The sequence below is a fragment of the Quercus suber genome, unplaced genomic scaffold (genome assembly GCF_002906115.3).
Source record: "Quercus suber isolate HL8 unplaced genomic scaffold, Cork oak 2.0 scaffold_1, whole genome shotgun sequence".
NCBI classification, from domain to species: Eukaryota; Viridiplantae; Streptophyta; class Magnoliopsida; order Fagales; family Fagaceae; genus Quercus; species Quercus suber.
This window is the reverse complement of record NW_027069468.1, coordinates 775,381-791,086: the sequence shown is the minus strand read 5'-3', so window position 1 is coordinate 791,086 and position 15,706 is coordinate 775,381. Positions and strand designations below refer to the sequence as shown.

The following is a 15,706-nucleotide window of genomic DNA, read 5'->3' as shown; positions in this document are numbered from 1 at the left end:
AACCATCCGTATTAATCGTCCAAATGTCTTCCCGGTTTTCTTCTTGTTCGTTGGTGGTAAATTCTGCTATGAAATCTGCTAATACCTGGGCTTTTATGGCTGTACGGGGGCAGTATTCGACATCGAACTGACTGAGCTCAATCGCCCACTGCACCATTCGTCCTGCTGCTTCGGGCTTGTTCATGGCTTTCTTTATGGGTTGGTCCGTCATTACTTTGATTGGATTGGCCTGAAAATATGGACGAAGTTTTCTGGAGGCCACAATTAGCGCAAAGGTAATCTTCTCAATTCGTGGATAACGAGCCTCGGCTCCCTGGAAGGCCTGACTGACGTAATACACAGGGAGTTGCTTCTTGTCTTCTTCCCTTATTAGAGCAGCACTTACGGCCGTGGTAGATACTGCCAAGTATAGGAAAAGAACTTTGCCTTCTTTGGACGGACTTAATAGTGGGGGGTTACTCAGGTATCGCTTCAAATCCTGGAACGCTGCTTCGCACTCCTCAGTCCAGGAAAACGCCTTCTTCAAAGTTTTGAAGAAAGGGAGGCACTTATCCGTCGCTCTAGAGACGAACCTGTTGAGGGCTGTGACCCGGCCCGTGAGCGATTGCACTTCTTTAGTCGTTCTTGGTGAAGACATTTCAAGAATGGCTTTTATTTTTTCCGGGTTTGCTTCAATTCCTCTTCGCGAAACCATGAACCCAAGGAACTTCCCTAATGAAACTCCGAAAGCACATTTAGAGGGATTCAACTTCATGCAGTATCGTCTGAGCGTGTTGAATGTTTCCCTAAGGTCGTCCAGGTGATCTTCCTCTTCTTTGCTCTCGACGAGCATATCGTCGACGTATACTTCTACATTTCTCCCAATCTGTTCTCTGAACATCTGATTTACTAACCTCTGGTACGTGGCACCTGCATTCTTCAAGCCAAAGGGCATGACTTTGTAGCAATAAAGCCCTTGGCTAGTGACAAAGGCAGTTTTTTCTTGATCTTCCTTGGCCATCTGTATCTGGTTGTATCCCGAAAATGCGTCCATGAACGTCAAGAGCTTGTGCCCGGCAGTAGAGTCAACTAACTGATCTATTCTAGGCAAGGGGAAGCTGTCCTTTGGACAGGCTTGGTTTAGATCGGTGAAATCAACGCACATCCTCCATTTTCCGTTGGCCTTCTTGACCATGACGACGTTGGCCAACCATTCCGGATAATAAACTTCTCGGACGAAGTTGGTAGCGAGTAACTTGTTCACTTCGTCTGTCACCGCCTTGTTTCTTTCGGGAGCAAAAACCCTCTGCTTCTGCTGGACGGGCTTCTTCTTTGGGTCTATGTTCAGGCGGTGCTCGATGATATCTGCAGGAATTCCCGACATATCTTCATGGCTCTATGCGAATACATCGAGGTTGTTCTTCAAGAAGTGAACGATTAATTCCTTCGTTTTTGGGCTTAGGTTCGTCCCTACTTGAGTCGTCTTTGATGGATCCTCTTCAACCAATTCCACCGTTTCTAACTTCTCTTTGATTTCAGCGGACTTATCTTCGATCACCCACGTATGGTTTTCTCTGGACGCCAGGACCGCCTGATAGCATTCCCTCGCCAGGACTTGATCCCCCTTTATTTCTCCAACTCCCTGTTCTGTAGGAAACTTTACCTTCAGGCAGTATGTGGACGTAGCAGCTTTCCACAGATTAAGCGTAGGTCGTCCAATGATTACATTGTAGGACGAAGGGGAATCCACGACCAAAAAATTGTGCATGTTTGTTACCTGGAAGGGATATGATCCGGCGGTTACAGTCAGCGTCACAATGCCCCAGGGATAGACTTTATCCCCGCTGAAGCTGACGAGGGGTGATTCGAATGGTCGGAGTCTGTTTGGATCTACCTTCAGTTGCTGAAAGGCAGATAGGTAAATAATATCCGCAGAACTCCCATTGTCTACCAAAACCCTCCTCGTGTTGAATCCTTCGATCATAATCATGATTACCAGTGGGTCGTCATGAGGCTGCTTGATTCCCCTGGCATCTTCCTCCGAGAAATACATATCTTGATCCGTTCGTCTTTGCTTAAAGGGTGGTGAGCTGTGAACGCTGTTTACCTGCTTCTGGTACGATTTTCTGAGGGACCTGGACGACCCTCCTATGGACGGTTCCCCAGCAATCGTCTTTATTTCACCCCTTGCATTCTGTGGATGGGGTGGTTGACCTTCGCTTCTCCGGAAATCCCCTTGTTGCTCTTTCTTGCCATATCTACTGGCTTCCCCCCTTCTCACATATTTTTGGAGTTTCCCCTTTTGGATAAGCTCTTCTATCTGCTCTTTCAGATCTCGGCAATCTTCCGTGTAGTGCCTGTGATCTTTATGAAAACGGCAATATTTTCTCTTGTCTCGTACATTAGGGGGTGATTGGAGTGGCCTCGGCCACCTAAGGCTCTGCTCGTCCCTTATTTCAGCCAGAATCTGATCAACTGGCATTATCAACGGTGTGAACTTCATCTGTTTAGAGTTTTTATCGTCCCTTCGCCTATTCCCGTCGTCATTACGTCGGTCCGTCTGGTCTCTTTTTTGCCCCCTCTTGTTGTCTTCTTTCTCTTTCTTCTTCTCTCTTGTTTTTTCTGTCCTGTCTATGGCTGCTAACGCATCCTCGGCGTTCATGTACTTCTGTGCTTTTAGTAGCGCTTCTGCCATAGATTTGGGAGGGTTTTTTGCTAGGGAAGCCACGAAGTCTCTGGACTTCAACCCGGCCTTGAAGGTTGTGAGCTGCACCTTGTCGTCAGATTCGTCCACTTCTAGCATTCCTCGTGTAAAGCGCGTTACATAGGACCTTAAAGTCTCTTTTTCCCCTTGCTTGATTGTGAGCAAGTGATCAGCTGTCCTTTTTGGTCGTTGTCCACCCACAAAGTGACTAATAAAAGAGTTGCTCAGTTGCTCGAAGTTGTCAATGGTCGAAGTAGGCAGTTTGGCGAACCATTCTCGGGCTGCCCCTTTAAGGGTTGTGGGGAATGACCGGCATAGTATTTCATCAGGGGGTTGTTGAAGTCCCAAAGTTGTCTTGAAGGTATTGAGATGATCCAACGGATCCTTCAGCCCATCAAAGGGTTCGAGCTGGGGCAGACGGAACTTGGAGGGTACTGGGCATTCTTGGACAGCGGCAGTGAAGGGTGAGTCAGATTGCCTGACGATCCTGTCTACTCCTAGGTCCATCTTTCCCTTAATGGCATTTCGTAACTCATCCATCTCTTTTCTCATTTCTCTAAGGAAACTTGAGTTTGGTTCGTCAGGAGTGCTGGCGCGTCTCCTATGACTGTCTTCGTCCTCATCCCTGTTAACTTCCGTGTGGCTATCCCTCTGTTGCAACCGCTGTCTCATTTCTTGATTTTGCTTGGTGAGTTCCTCCACTGTGGGTGCAAGTGCCTGGATTTGCTGGGCCAATGCAGCCGGATCTAGATTAGAGCTGGACTCCATCTTGTTACAATAGAACAGTGTCCCTGAACCGATCGTCCAAAGATTACTCCTGATCCGATCGTCCAAAGATCAGAGTTCCCACAGACGGCGCCAAACTGATGATGCTGAGATCGTCAGTCAAGATGTTCGTCCAGAATGAACTCGTCCTCTACTGGTTTCAGCCCTGGGGTGCAACACAAAGAAAGAGTCACCGGTGGGGGTGTTGCCCACAACGCCTCCGATGATTAAGTTAGATGAGCACAACAAGCAGAGGAAAGCAAGTAAAACTAAAATGAAGAGTGAATAGACTGATTTTTCTTACCCCCCTTGGATATTGCCTGAGGATATATATAGAGCCCTTCTAGCCGTTGGCTGGGTCATTATGAGGGCATTATTGCTTAGGTTCGTAACGCCTGAGCCAGATGTCAGGTTAACCAGCGTTCCTTCAACAGAATTGGTGTTAAATGCTGCTACTCGTAACGTTCGTCCTTAGCTGGGTTGGTCAGGTGGCATTCTCAGTACCGTGATGATAATGATCTCGTCCTTATTAATCGTCCACAGACAGTGGACGATTTTATTAAATTATGGGCCCATCATAGCTAGTTTGAGAGTTTGAGCAATTTGGAGGTGAATAAAAATGGAAGGCTTTGTCTTCCTCCTGTCGTAATTCAAAATAATTCTTTCTTCCGGGAAAGGTGAGGTCGGAGATTGGAAGAATTATCTTACACTTATAATGGCATCATGTCTTGACCAAATAACGAAGCAAAAATTAAGAGGTTCTAGTTTGAATGAGTGTATACGAGTTTGCACTCGTTTCATGGCCTATGTGTACAAAGCGTTTTACTATTCATATTGTAATTCTAGACAAGAAAACAAATATTAGGTATTTTTTTTCCCTATTTTCTAGTAAATAAGGTGTGGCTGCTACACACCACATGAGTGCTCCCTCTTCATGTGTTTTTTTGAGTCCCCCCTCACCTATAATGTCCAGTAATTATGGTATGATAAAGCACTATGTACCTTCAATTATCATTATCTAATGTCAATGTTGTTTTTTTGTCCCCCTCTTTTTTGTTTAGTGAAAATATGAATGATAATGCATATGATAACTTAAAAAAAAAAAAAAAAAAACTGATAAAAAGTTATTGGGTGGTATAATGTTGCACACAAATCAACTGGCATTATCAACGGTGTGAACTTCATCTGTCGAGAGTTTTTATCGTCCCTTCGCCTATTCCCGTCGTCATTACGTCGGTCCGTCCGGTCTCTTTTTTGCCCCCTCTTGTCGTCTTCTTTCTCTTTATTCTTCTCTCTTGTTTTTTCTATCCCGTCTATGGCTGCTAACGCATCCTCGGCGTTCATGTACTTCTGTACTTTTAGTAGCGCTTCTGCCATAGATTTGGGAGGGTTTTTTGCTAGGGAAGCCATGAAGTCTCTGGACTTCAACCCAGCTTTGAAGGTTGTGAGCTGCACCTTGTCCTCAGATTCGTCCACTTCTAGCATTCCTCGTGTAAAGCGCGTTACATAGGACCTTAAAGTCTCTTTTTCCCCTTGCTTGATTGTGAGCAAGTGATCAGCTGTCCTTTTTGGTCGTTGTCCACCCACAAAGTGACGAATAAAAGAGTTGCTCAGTTGCTCGAAGTTGTCAATGGTCGAAGTAGGCAGTTTGGCGAACCATTCTCGGGCTGCCCCTTTAAGGGTTGTGGGGAATGACCGGCATAGTATTTCATCAGGGGGTTGTTGAAGTCCCAAAGTTGTCTTGAAGGTATTGAGATGATCCAACGGATCCTTCAGCCCGTCAAAGGGTTCGAGCTGGGGCAGACGGAACTTGGAGGGTACTGAGCATTCTTGGACAGCGGCAGTGAAGGGTGAGTCAGATTGCCTGACGATCCTGTCTACTCCTAGGTCCGTCTTTCCCTTAATGGCATTTCGTAACTCATCCATCTCTTTCCTCATTTCTCTAAGGAAACTTGAGTTTGGTTCGTCAAGAGTGCTAACGCGTCTCCTATGACTGTCTTCGTCCTCATCCCTGTTAACTTCCGTGTGGCTATCCCTCTGTTGCAACCGTTGTCTCATTTCTTGATTTTGCTTGGTGAGTTCCTCCACTGTGGCTGCAAGTGCCTGGATTTTCTGGGCCAATGCAGCCGGATCTGGATTAGAGCTGGACTCCATCTTGTTACAATAGAACAATGTCCCTGAACCGATCGTCCAAAGATTACTCCTGATCCGATCATCCAAAGATCAAAGTTCCCCACAGACGGCGCCAAACTAATGATGCTGAGATCGTCAGTCAAGATGTTCGTCCAGAATGAACTCGTCCTCTACTGGTTTTAGCCCTGGGTGTAACACAAAGAAAGAGTCACCAGTGGGGGTGTTGCCCACAATTCCTCCGATGATTAAGTTAGATGAGCACAACAAGCAGAGGAAAGCAAGTAAAACTGAAATGAAGAATGAATAGACTGATTTTTCTTACCCCCCTTGGATATTGCCTGAGGATATATATAGAGCCCTTTTGGAGCCCTTCTAGCCATTGACTGGGTCATTATGAGGGCATTATTGCTTAGGTTCGTAACGCCTGAGACAGATGTCAGGTTAACCGGTGTTCCTTCAACGGAATTGGTGTTAAATGCTGCTACTCGTAACGTTGGTCCTTAGCTGGGTTGGTCAGGTGGCATTCTCAGTACCGTGATGATAATGATCTCGTCCTTATTAATCGTCCACAGACAGTGGACGATTTTATTAAATTATGGGCCCATCAGCCCCCATCTCTACTGCCACACTCACCATCATCAATATGATGTTGCCACCATAGTGGTATTCAATAACATGGCAGTGACAATAGCTAGAAACTATAATTACTATTTGTACTTAAAGTGAAGGCTTAGGGAACAAAAATAAAAAAGTTGTATTCATAAATATCAGCCGGACAACATTAACTTCAGCTTGAGAGATTAGTTGAGTACATAAATTATTTGTAGGTAAAATAAGAGCAGTTGTGTTACAGCCAAGGAATTATAACAAAGACAACTTTGCAAGTTGTGCAGACTGGGAGGAGGAGAGCTGAGATTGAAAAGAAAGTAGTTCAGAATTCAAGATGCTTTGCAAAAACGTGAAAGGGATGACGTAGATGCAGCAAGTTTCAATGAAATAATACCCGAAATATATAGACAGTCTTTGTACAAAACAAAGCTACCACACTGACAATACTGTGAAGAAGAAACCTCAATGAGCAGCAGATTCGATTGTGAACAGACTTATTCGAAATTTTGTTGAAAGTGAGTTAAAGTATATTTGTAATTTAAAAAAAGTTAAAAAAAAGAAAAGAAGTTGTCATACTAATAGTGTATAAAAATATTGGTAAGTAAAAAAGTAACGCAAGTTTAGTTAGATTTAACACCATAAACATGTGGAGGAAGATCTTTTACTCACACCATTAAATTATTAATATGTCTTGTATGTTTAGTTAGATTATAAGTTATAGAATTTTCTAATCGATGATATGTGAGAAAATAACATCGCTAAAGGTATCTATCTGTAAGGACTTTACAAAAGTGAGCAAATGTTTAGAAGGCTAAAGATTCTTCCTCACTTCTCAAGGCTTTGATGAATTCGATAGATTTGTTGAGGCAATTGGCATCAATGTTTAATCGAAAATGCTAGAGCTACAAACTTTTTTTTTAAATAACAAATAGTTGATATTGTGAGTGATTATTAGTAAGTAAAAAAAGAAAAAGAAAAAGAAGATATAAGTAATGAGCTCAAATGAGAATTAATAAAAATTTGTCACATCAACTTTGTGTAAAAATTTTGTGTTTATAGCATTACTCATGCTTAATATATGTTAATCATTTAATTTATTTAGAAAAATGCTAGTGGTTGGCCATAAAAACCAAAAAAAAATTTGGTCATAGCAATAACTTATAAAAAACATTTGTGAGGTTTAGCCCAAAATTTTCTTTCTTTTTTTTTACTTACTCTTTCTCTTCTATAAATACATCACATTGTCACTTTAGAAATGCACTAGTACCCACCCTTCTTCCTCAACTTTCTCTTTTCTCTCTTTCATTTTTTTTTTCTTCTCTTCTTTCTTATTCCCTTCCCCAACTCTCACATTCTCCTCCAGTGAGATCCTCAGCCAAGACATTATTCTTTGTGATCCATGGTCTATTCTTTATGACAATGCCTCTGATCTCTACAGTCCCTGCTCAGAACACTCGAGGAGGATATATAAAACGATGTCCTTGCCTTTGCGGTATTGGTGTTGTTGCTTTCGTTCAAACACTAAACAAGTTTTTTTTTTTTTTTTTCAACACCTTAATTGTTTTTTTCAAACCAATTTTTGTTATTTCTTACCCTTTTTTTGTTATTTTTGAGATTGACTAGTTTTTGGCCAATCACAATCACTTCGGTTTTAAATTCCCTCTCAACTTCCCTCACCATATTGTCTAGCTTCTTGACAACAACATATTTGTTATGACTTGATGCTAATAACCATTTATTGTGAAAAAAAAAAATAGCCGGTACATTTTTTTTTTATAGGATTTACCCAATACTTGAATTCTTGAAAGTAAAGTACCATACAAAAAGAAAAAGGAAAAAAAAAAAAGATAAAGATAAATCACTCCACAGTCGATCCACACTCTAAAGAATAATTGTTGTCTTAAATATTTATAATCCACTTAATAATATAAAATTTACAACCAAAAAAAAGAGTGAAAAAAAATACATAGTACTTGATTTCTTCAAAGTAAAGTATCATACAAAAAGAAAAAGAAAAAGAAAACGAAAGATAAAGATAAATCACTCCACAGTCCACGCTCTAAATTTTAATTACTATCTTAAATATTTATAATCCACTAAATAATATACAAATTACAAAGAAAAAAAAATTACCTAGTACTTGATTTCTTGAAAATAAAGTACTATACAAAAAGAAAAAGAAAAAAGAAAAGATAAAGAAAAGTCACTTCGCAGTCCAAACTCTAAATACTAATAACTATCTTAAATATTTATTATCCACTTAATAATATAAAATTTACAAAAGAAAAAAAAATTTACCCAGTACTTTATTTCTTGAAAGTAAAGTACCATACAAAAAAAAAAAGATAAAAAAAAAGATTAATCACTCCACAGTTCATACTTTAAATACTAATTACTATCTTAAATAATTATAATCTACTTAATAATATAAAATTTACCAAAAAAAAAGTGAAAAAAAAAAATTTACCCTATACTTGATTTCTTGAAAGTAAAGTACCATACAAAAAGGAAAAAAAGAAGAAGAGAAAGATAAAGATAAATCACTCCATGGTCTATACTCCAAATATTAATTACTATCTTAAATATTTATAATCCAATTAATAATATAAAATTTACAAAAGAAAAAAAAGTGAAAAAAAATTTCCAAGTACTTGATTTCTTGAAAATAAAGTACCATACAAAAAGAAAAAGAAAAAGAAGATGATAAATCACTTCATGGTCCACACTAAAGAAAATAGTTACTTTCTTAAATATTTATAATCTACTTAATAATATAAAATTTACAAAAGAAAAAAAAACTGAAAAAAAATCATTTACCTTATACTTGATTTCTTGAAAGTAAAGTACCATACAAAAAGAAAAAGAAAAAGAAAAGATAAAGATAAAGACAAATCACTCCACGGTTTAAACCCTAAATACTAATTACTATCTTAAATATTTATAATCCACTAAATAATATAAAATTAAAAAAATAAAAGAAAAAAAAGTGAAAAAGAATTTTACCTAATACTTGATTTCTTGAAAATAAAGTACCATACAGTAAAGTAATTTTTGAACAATTATATGATATGATCATATGAGTAAAGCACTTTAAATGAAGTTGTGTTCGTACTTTATTATATAAAATACTTATAATTCAACCATTAAGCCTAGTTTAGTTCAACAGTTCTAGAACCCAAAACACCCTTGAAAAATAGACTCAAAATATTAAAGAAATCAAAACCAAACCCACACATAGAAATTAAACACACACAGAGAAAGAAGACGAACCATGAGGCCTAGGGCGTTCAAGAAAGATGTCCTCAGCGGAGACCATGGTGAGACGAGCACCAACGTCGTCATGGACCGCGTCGCCGAACTTGGGCCAGGCCCTGCGCTCCATGGCTCGTTTGCTCAACTGGGTCTCCGCCAACTTTTGGACCCGGGTCGTCGTCGTTTTCTTCACCTCGTTGCCTTCGTCGTCGAACTTGTACTCGACCACCTTCTTCACTCCCCTCTCGTCCGGCCCAATCACTTGCCGAGGCGGCAACAGAAAATCCAAGTCCTTCCCATCGTCCTCATCAACTAGCTCGCACCACTGGAACTATTTCTGCTTCGGCTTCGGGTTCTGGTTCGGGTTCGGATCGTTGTTTAATTTGTCTATCGCCATGCTTTCGCTCTGTGATTTGAGTATGTGTTTGTTGTTGTTACTCTGTATAGTCTGTATGGTTTCGAACTGTTTTATTTCACACACGAACCGACATAGAGAGTCGGCGGCGTTTTAGTTTCGGATTTGCTCATTTGGGCTGGGTAATAAGTTACTCTTTTAAAGTTTTAATTTGAGTTGGGCTCTTTTTATAATGTAATTCCTGACCCAACGAACTAAAAAGAGAATTTGTGTGTGTGTGTTTTTTTTTCCTAAGCCACAAAGATTTATAAATATAATATTTAAAAAAAAATCTAAACCCTTAAGTTTAGGGTAATTCTAATTTTATCATTTTAATTTTCAAGATTTAGATGTATAATAAGTTGCTTTAGTGTAATTTTACTGTTCAAGCCAGTCAATTCAATATTTAATGTGACAGATATTAGGTGGAAACACCTCATTAATGTGGAGGTGACTGCTCAGTGGTCTTTATCTCTTCATGGTGTTTCCTGGGGTGAGTTTGATGAAGGGTGTCACCTCCGAACAAAGGGAACTAATAAAGTAAATCATTCCATAGTCATACTCAAATACAATAACTATATTAAATATTTAAATCTAGTTAAAATATAAAATTTAAAAAGAAAAAAACAATTTCTCAGACTTTATTTCTTGAAAGTAAAGTACCATAGAAAAAGAAAAAAAAAAATCACTTCCACACTCCACTCTCTAATATATATTACTTCTTAAATATTTATAATCCACTTAATAATAAAAATTTACAAAAGAAAAAAATAAAGTAAAAAAAAATATTACCTGATACTTGATTCAAAAAAAAAAAAAGAAGAAGATAAAGATTAAATATTCCACAGTCTACTCTCTAAATACTAATTACTGTGTTAAATATTTATAATTGACTTAATAATATAAAATTTAGCTGCACAAAACTTTAACATTTTTTGAGGATAAACAACAGACACAGAGGTTTAACCTTTGATGTACACAAGTGTGGGAGTGGGTCAAACCTTGTATGTTTTGAGCTACACGTGGGTGGAGAATTCTGATTTAGGTCATAAATCATAATGGCTTGGTTTAGGCTTTTTGTCTATTTTGAGAAGGTAGTTATTTGTTTTTAGAGAATTACATTTGTTTGGTCTAATTGTCAATCTCAACCCATGTCAATAACTAATAGTAATAATAAGTTACTATAAGTTATTGCATAATATTTTAAAAAATTAATGAAAAAGGTTTAAAAAACTAAATAGAAGCTTAGAGCGCTACATGGTAGGATTTCATGCATTCCCACATGAGATCTCTACTTATATATATATATACACACACATATATCTATTGATATTGATTGAGTCTTTTTTTTTATTTTGGTTGATTGTGGATTAAGAAGATCAACAGGATTTGACCAATTTATTAATCATGTTAAAACGTGTCAACCCATTTTTTACACTACTCATTTATATTAAATACTAACCTGCAAAAAATCGTGTCATGTTCACAAGTCATGTCAAATATTACCATCCCTTGTACGCAAATTTTCGACTCAAGTGGAACCCTACCAATATCTCAAAGCTACCCGAGATATAGGGATTGTAAAGATCAAAATATATGATTTACAATGCAATTAATGTAGATAAAATTTAGAAACCCTACCACGAAAGAATTTATATTAAGCTACCAAATGATGAATTTAACTCAAAAAATTAACCTAAGAGTTAATATAACATTGAATCAAAAAAGAAAAAAAGAAAAAAGAGGCCAAATATAACAGAGAGACTCCAGGACAGATAAACAAAAACCTAAAACCACCACTACTAGCAAAAATTTGACAGAAACTCTACAAAATTTCTGTGAAGGCTAACTTCCTCAGAAAAACAATATTCTAATTTGATCTGGGTGTAGCCCATTCAACTCGAAGGATGAGGTTATCATAACCATACCCATTGAGCTTGTTGATAGCTCTCTCAGCATCTTCTCTGTTTACAAAATTGACAAAACCAAAGCCTCTGCTCATGCCAGTCTTTTGATCAATAGCAACATACGCACGAATAACATGGCCAAATGTTTGGAATAGTTCAAGCAAGTCAGGCTCTCTAGTATCCTCTGATAAATTGGTAACCCGAACTGAATTTTCATCACTCCGGCGCCTCATATCTGATCCACCGGGTCTTTCTGCGCCTCGTCTCATGCTTGGAGGCACATAAGCTCCCTCGTTGGCTCTAGGATCATCAGTGTGATGGGCAAGATACCGGTCAGGGCACTTTGCTGTCCAGTGAACACCTTTCGTATTACAAATCCTGCATACCATGAGAACGCCACCTGCGTTACCTAAGTTTCCTGCTACATTCGTTTCTTCTGGTTTGCTACCTGTTGGCAAGTCCACATTGAAACTTAAACGTAAGAGTTTCCCTAAAAGAAAATTATCAACCGAAAGCACATAAGATTCCCATTTTCCAAGTAATTTACATCTTGTATGCCACAAAGGAGGCTTGAGATTTCTGTAAGTAGAGGCCTATGAATTGTTTCCAATATACCACGATGTCATGGCAGTTATTCATCAAAATTTCTATACCACATTATTGGGCTGGGAAATACCTATGCCTTACAATGATACACAGACAGACACACACACACACCGCATCTTTTTTTTTTTTTTTTTTGATTTTTTTATTCACATGTAAATGCAACAGTGTGAAACCTATTATGACGGGAATTAAGAATTCACATAGACAACTACCAACTAACCAGATTCATCATTTCAAAAAAAAAAAACTAACCAGATTCATGAGAACAGAAAATTAGCTTCCATATTCTACAATGTAACATTCTATTATAAAGACAAAACGAAAGATGCAAAGCAGGTAATAGTTTCAGTTCACTTGGATGAACCAAACTGAGGCATACACAAAATGAGAGAGCACATTGAAAGAAAAAAATTTATCAAATCCTGAAATCCATGAGTCAGGAACCGAAATCGGTGAGGCCTCAACAATGTACAATCCATGTAAAAGACCCAATAACCACAGAATGCGAGTAAGTAGTCTGGTTTCCTAGGTTTGCATAACCATCAATACTAAATTTTCATAACCACATTACAAGTCAATGCGTAAAGGGTTTATTTGTTTCAGCAGTTTTCAAATTATAGCCTTTTAAAGCTCACTTTTTGTAAGTACAACTATTTCGATAGAATTTTAAAAAATTGAAAAATTATAAAGCTTATACATTTAGTTTAATTTATGGAAGCAAAAGCTCTATAAAATCTAGGAAGAACAGACATAAACACGGTATGAGTATCACATGACGGCATAAGCAATTTATAAAGTAATTTTTGAACAATTATATGATATGATCATATGAGTAAAGCACTTTAAATGAAGTTGTGTTCGTACTTTATTAATATAAAATACTTATAATTCAACCATTAAGCCTAGTTTAGTTCAACAGTTCTAGAACCCAAAACACCCTTGAAAAATAGACTCAAAATATTAAAGAAATCAAAACCAAACCCACACATAGAAATTAAACACACACAGAGAAAGAAGACGAACCATGAGGCCTAGGGCGTTCAAGAAAGATGTCCTCAGCGGAGACCATGGTGAGACGAGCACCAACGTCGTCATGGACCGCGTCGCCGAACTTGGGCCAGGCCCTGCGCTCCATGGCTCGTTTGCTCAACTGGGTCTCCGCCAACTTTTGGACCCGGGTCGTCGTCGTTTTCTTCACCTCGTTGCCTTCGTCGTCGAACTTGTACTCGACCACCTTCTTCACTCCCCTCTCGTCCGGCCCAATCACTTGCCGAGGCGGCAACAGAAAATCCAAGTCCTTCCCATCGTCCTCATCAACTAGCTCGCACCACTGGAACTATTTCTGCTTCGGCTTCGGGTTCTGGTTCGGGTTCGGATCGTTGTTTAATTTGTCTATCGCCATGCTTTCGCTCTGTGATTTGAGTATGTGTTTGTTGTTGTTACTCTGTATAGTCTGTATGGTTTCGAACTGTTTTATTTCACACACGAACCGACATAGAGAGTCGGCGGCGTTTTAGTTTCGGATTTGCTCATTTGGGCTGGGTAATAAGTTACTCTTTTAAAGTTTTAATTTGAGTTGGGCTCTTTTTTATAATGTAATTCCTGACCCAACGAACTAAAAAGAGAATTTTGTGTGTGTGTGTGTGTTTTTTTTTTCCTAAGCCACAAAGATTTATAAATATAATATTTAAAAAAAAAATCTAAACCCTTAAGGTTTAGGGTAATTCTAATTTTATCATTTTAATTTTCAAGATTTAGATGTATATAAGTTTGTTTATAATTTTACTTATACATGGTGACAATGAAAAATTTATATTAAACTTATATTTATTTGGTTCAATAATAAAAATATTATAAAGGATGATTCTAATGATTATTTGACATACACAATCATTACTTTTTAAATTTTTTTTAAAATAAAAATCTAGATCTTATGTTTCTTGATCTAATCCCTAAAGCTCATCCACCAATCTTATGTAGGATTTTGATTTTAACAACCTTGCACATAGAAAGAAGAAAAATAGTAAAATGTCATTTGAATTAATACCTTTTTTTTAGTAAGTCGATTTCATTCAAATTATGCTCCATAACCTAACCAAACTTTTGCTAACTATGTGTGTGTACATATATGTATGTATATATAATATGCATGAAGCATTTTTATTGCATGTTATACATGAATGATCACTATATTGTTGGCCATCTATATGGAAATGTGATTCTTATTTATTAAGGCCTTTAAGTTAGAACCTCTTTTCATCTCTCTTGTGTGTTGTTGTTTCTAATATATATATATATATATATATAAAGGTTCTTAATCTTATAATCATTCATTTTTTTTTTTTTTTTAAATGATATAATTTGAGTTTCTTCGATTGTTTTTTAATTGGATGGTTCTTAAAAGAAAAAATGGATAGTATAACTAGAAATTTTTTTTATTGATTTATTTAATTTTATGGCACAATTAGAGATAAAGTATTAGAGGAAATTAAAAACAAATTGTGCCCTACTAATTTTTTATCATAAATTTTAGAGCTTGGTTGTTAAGAAGTATTGGGATTTGGACATAAATTTTTTTTATGATAAATTTTAGAACTTGTGAGAATTGTTGGGATTTTTTAGGTTCTAAAGATTTAGGAATTTATGTATTTAGAACTTTAATTTGTATTGTTGGCAAACCATGATCAAAACAGGTTATTTAGTCTTGTTTAGACTTGCTCAAAGTTGTATTATTTATGTAAAGTTGGAATAAGCTGATGTAGGATTGAATAGCGCTTCTCGGCCTAGTTTGATCGATCGAGCGTCAATCGAAAATCAAGTCAGATGCATTTTTTCTACAGAATTTCAACTTAGCCCTAACTCCTAAAACGTTTAGGGTTTTATGATTTTGCCCTAGGTATATAAGGCAAACCCTAGCCATGTTTTAGAGGTTACTCATATTGCTGTTTTGTGTAAATCTCTTGTGAGATCTAGAGGAGTTTTCCTTTACACAAAACTTAGGGTTTTCAAGAAGGAGATGTTATCTACACCTTGATGATTAATTCAGTTGCTGCCATTGAAGCTTAAAGAAAAACAAGCGTGGGTGCTTGTACTTGCTGGAGAATCCAAGAAAGAAGGAGCTCGTGAATTCGGAGTTTGCACGTGGTCGTGTTAGTAAGTTCTACTGGTGGGTAGCAATAAGAAGTCGAGCGTGGGGGCTTGTAAGTCTTATTGTATGAACTTTGATTCTTTCAAGATAGTGGATTCAAGTTTACCTTGAGGATAGCTAGGTCAAATCCTCCCACAGTTTTTACCGTGTGGTTTCCTGGGTCATCATATCATTGTGTTATTTATTTTTTCGCTGCTTTATATACTTGA

At 37.5% G+C, this 15,706-nt stretch overlaps 2 protein-coding genes across 2 annotated transcripts; both read right to left on the bottom strand.

Annotated features, from left to right (window-relative positions):
• Positions 1 to 1,375: 1,375 nt before the first annotated feature.
• LOC111991031 (uncharacterized) lies at positions 1,376 to 3,451 on the bottom strand. Its single transcript, XM_024022801.1, has one exon. The coding sequence runs from the start codon at positions 3,449 to 3,451 to the stop codon at positions 1,376 to 1,378; it is 2,076 nt and encodes a 691-aa protein (XP_023878569.1).
• An 8,029-nt stretch (positions 3,452 to 11,480) lies between these two features.
• On the bottom strand, positions 11,481 to 13,589 carry LOC112031569 (uncharacterized). The gene is made up of 2 exons (XM_065775611.1): positions 13,373 to 13,589; positions 11,481 to 12,191 (listed from the first exon to the last, which is right to left on the bottom strand). The coding sequence occupies exons 1-2, from the start codon at positions 13,482 to 13,484 to the stop codon at positions 11,707 to 11,709; spliced, it is 597 nt and encodes a 198-aa protein (XP_065631683.1). The 5' UTR covers positions 13,485 to 13,589; the 3' UTR covers positions 11,481 to 11,706.
• Between the last annotated feature and the right edge of the window lie 2,117 nt (positions 13,590 to 15,706).

Excerpts from the sequence above, each read along its gene's own strand:
- LOC111991031 (XM_024022801.1), bottom strand. The coding sequence starts at position 3,451 with ATGGAGTCCAGCTCTAATCTAGATCCGGCTGCATTGGCCCAGCAAATC.
- LOC112031569 (XM_065775611.1), bottom strand. The coding sequence starts at position 13,484 with ATGGAGCGCAGGGCCTGGCCCAAGTTCGGCGACGCGGTCCATGACGAC. Across the intron at positions 12,192-13,372 it reads TGAACGCCCTAGGCCTCATG|GTAGCAAACCAGAAGAAACG; the intron begins GTTCGTCTTCTT and ends ACTTGCCAACAG.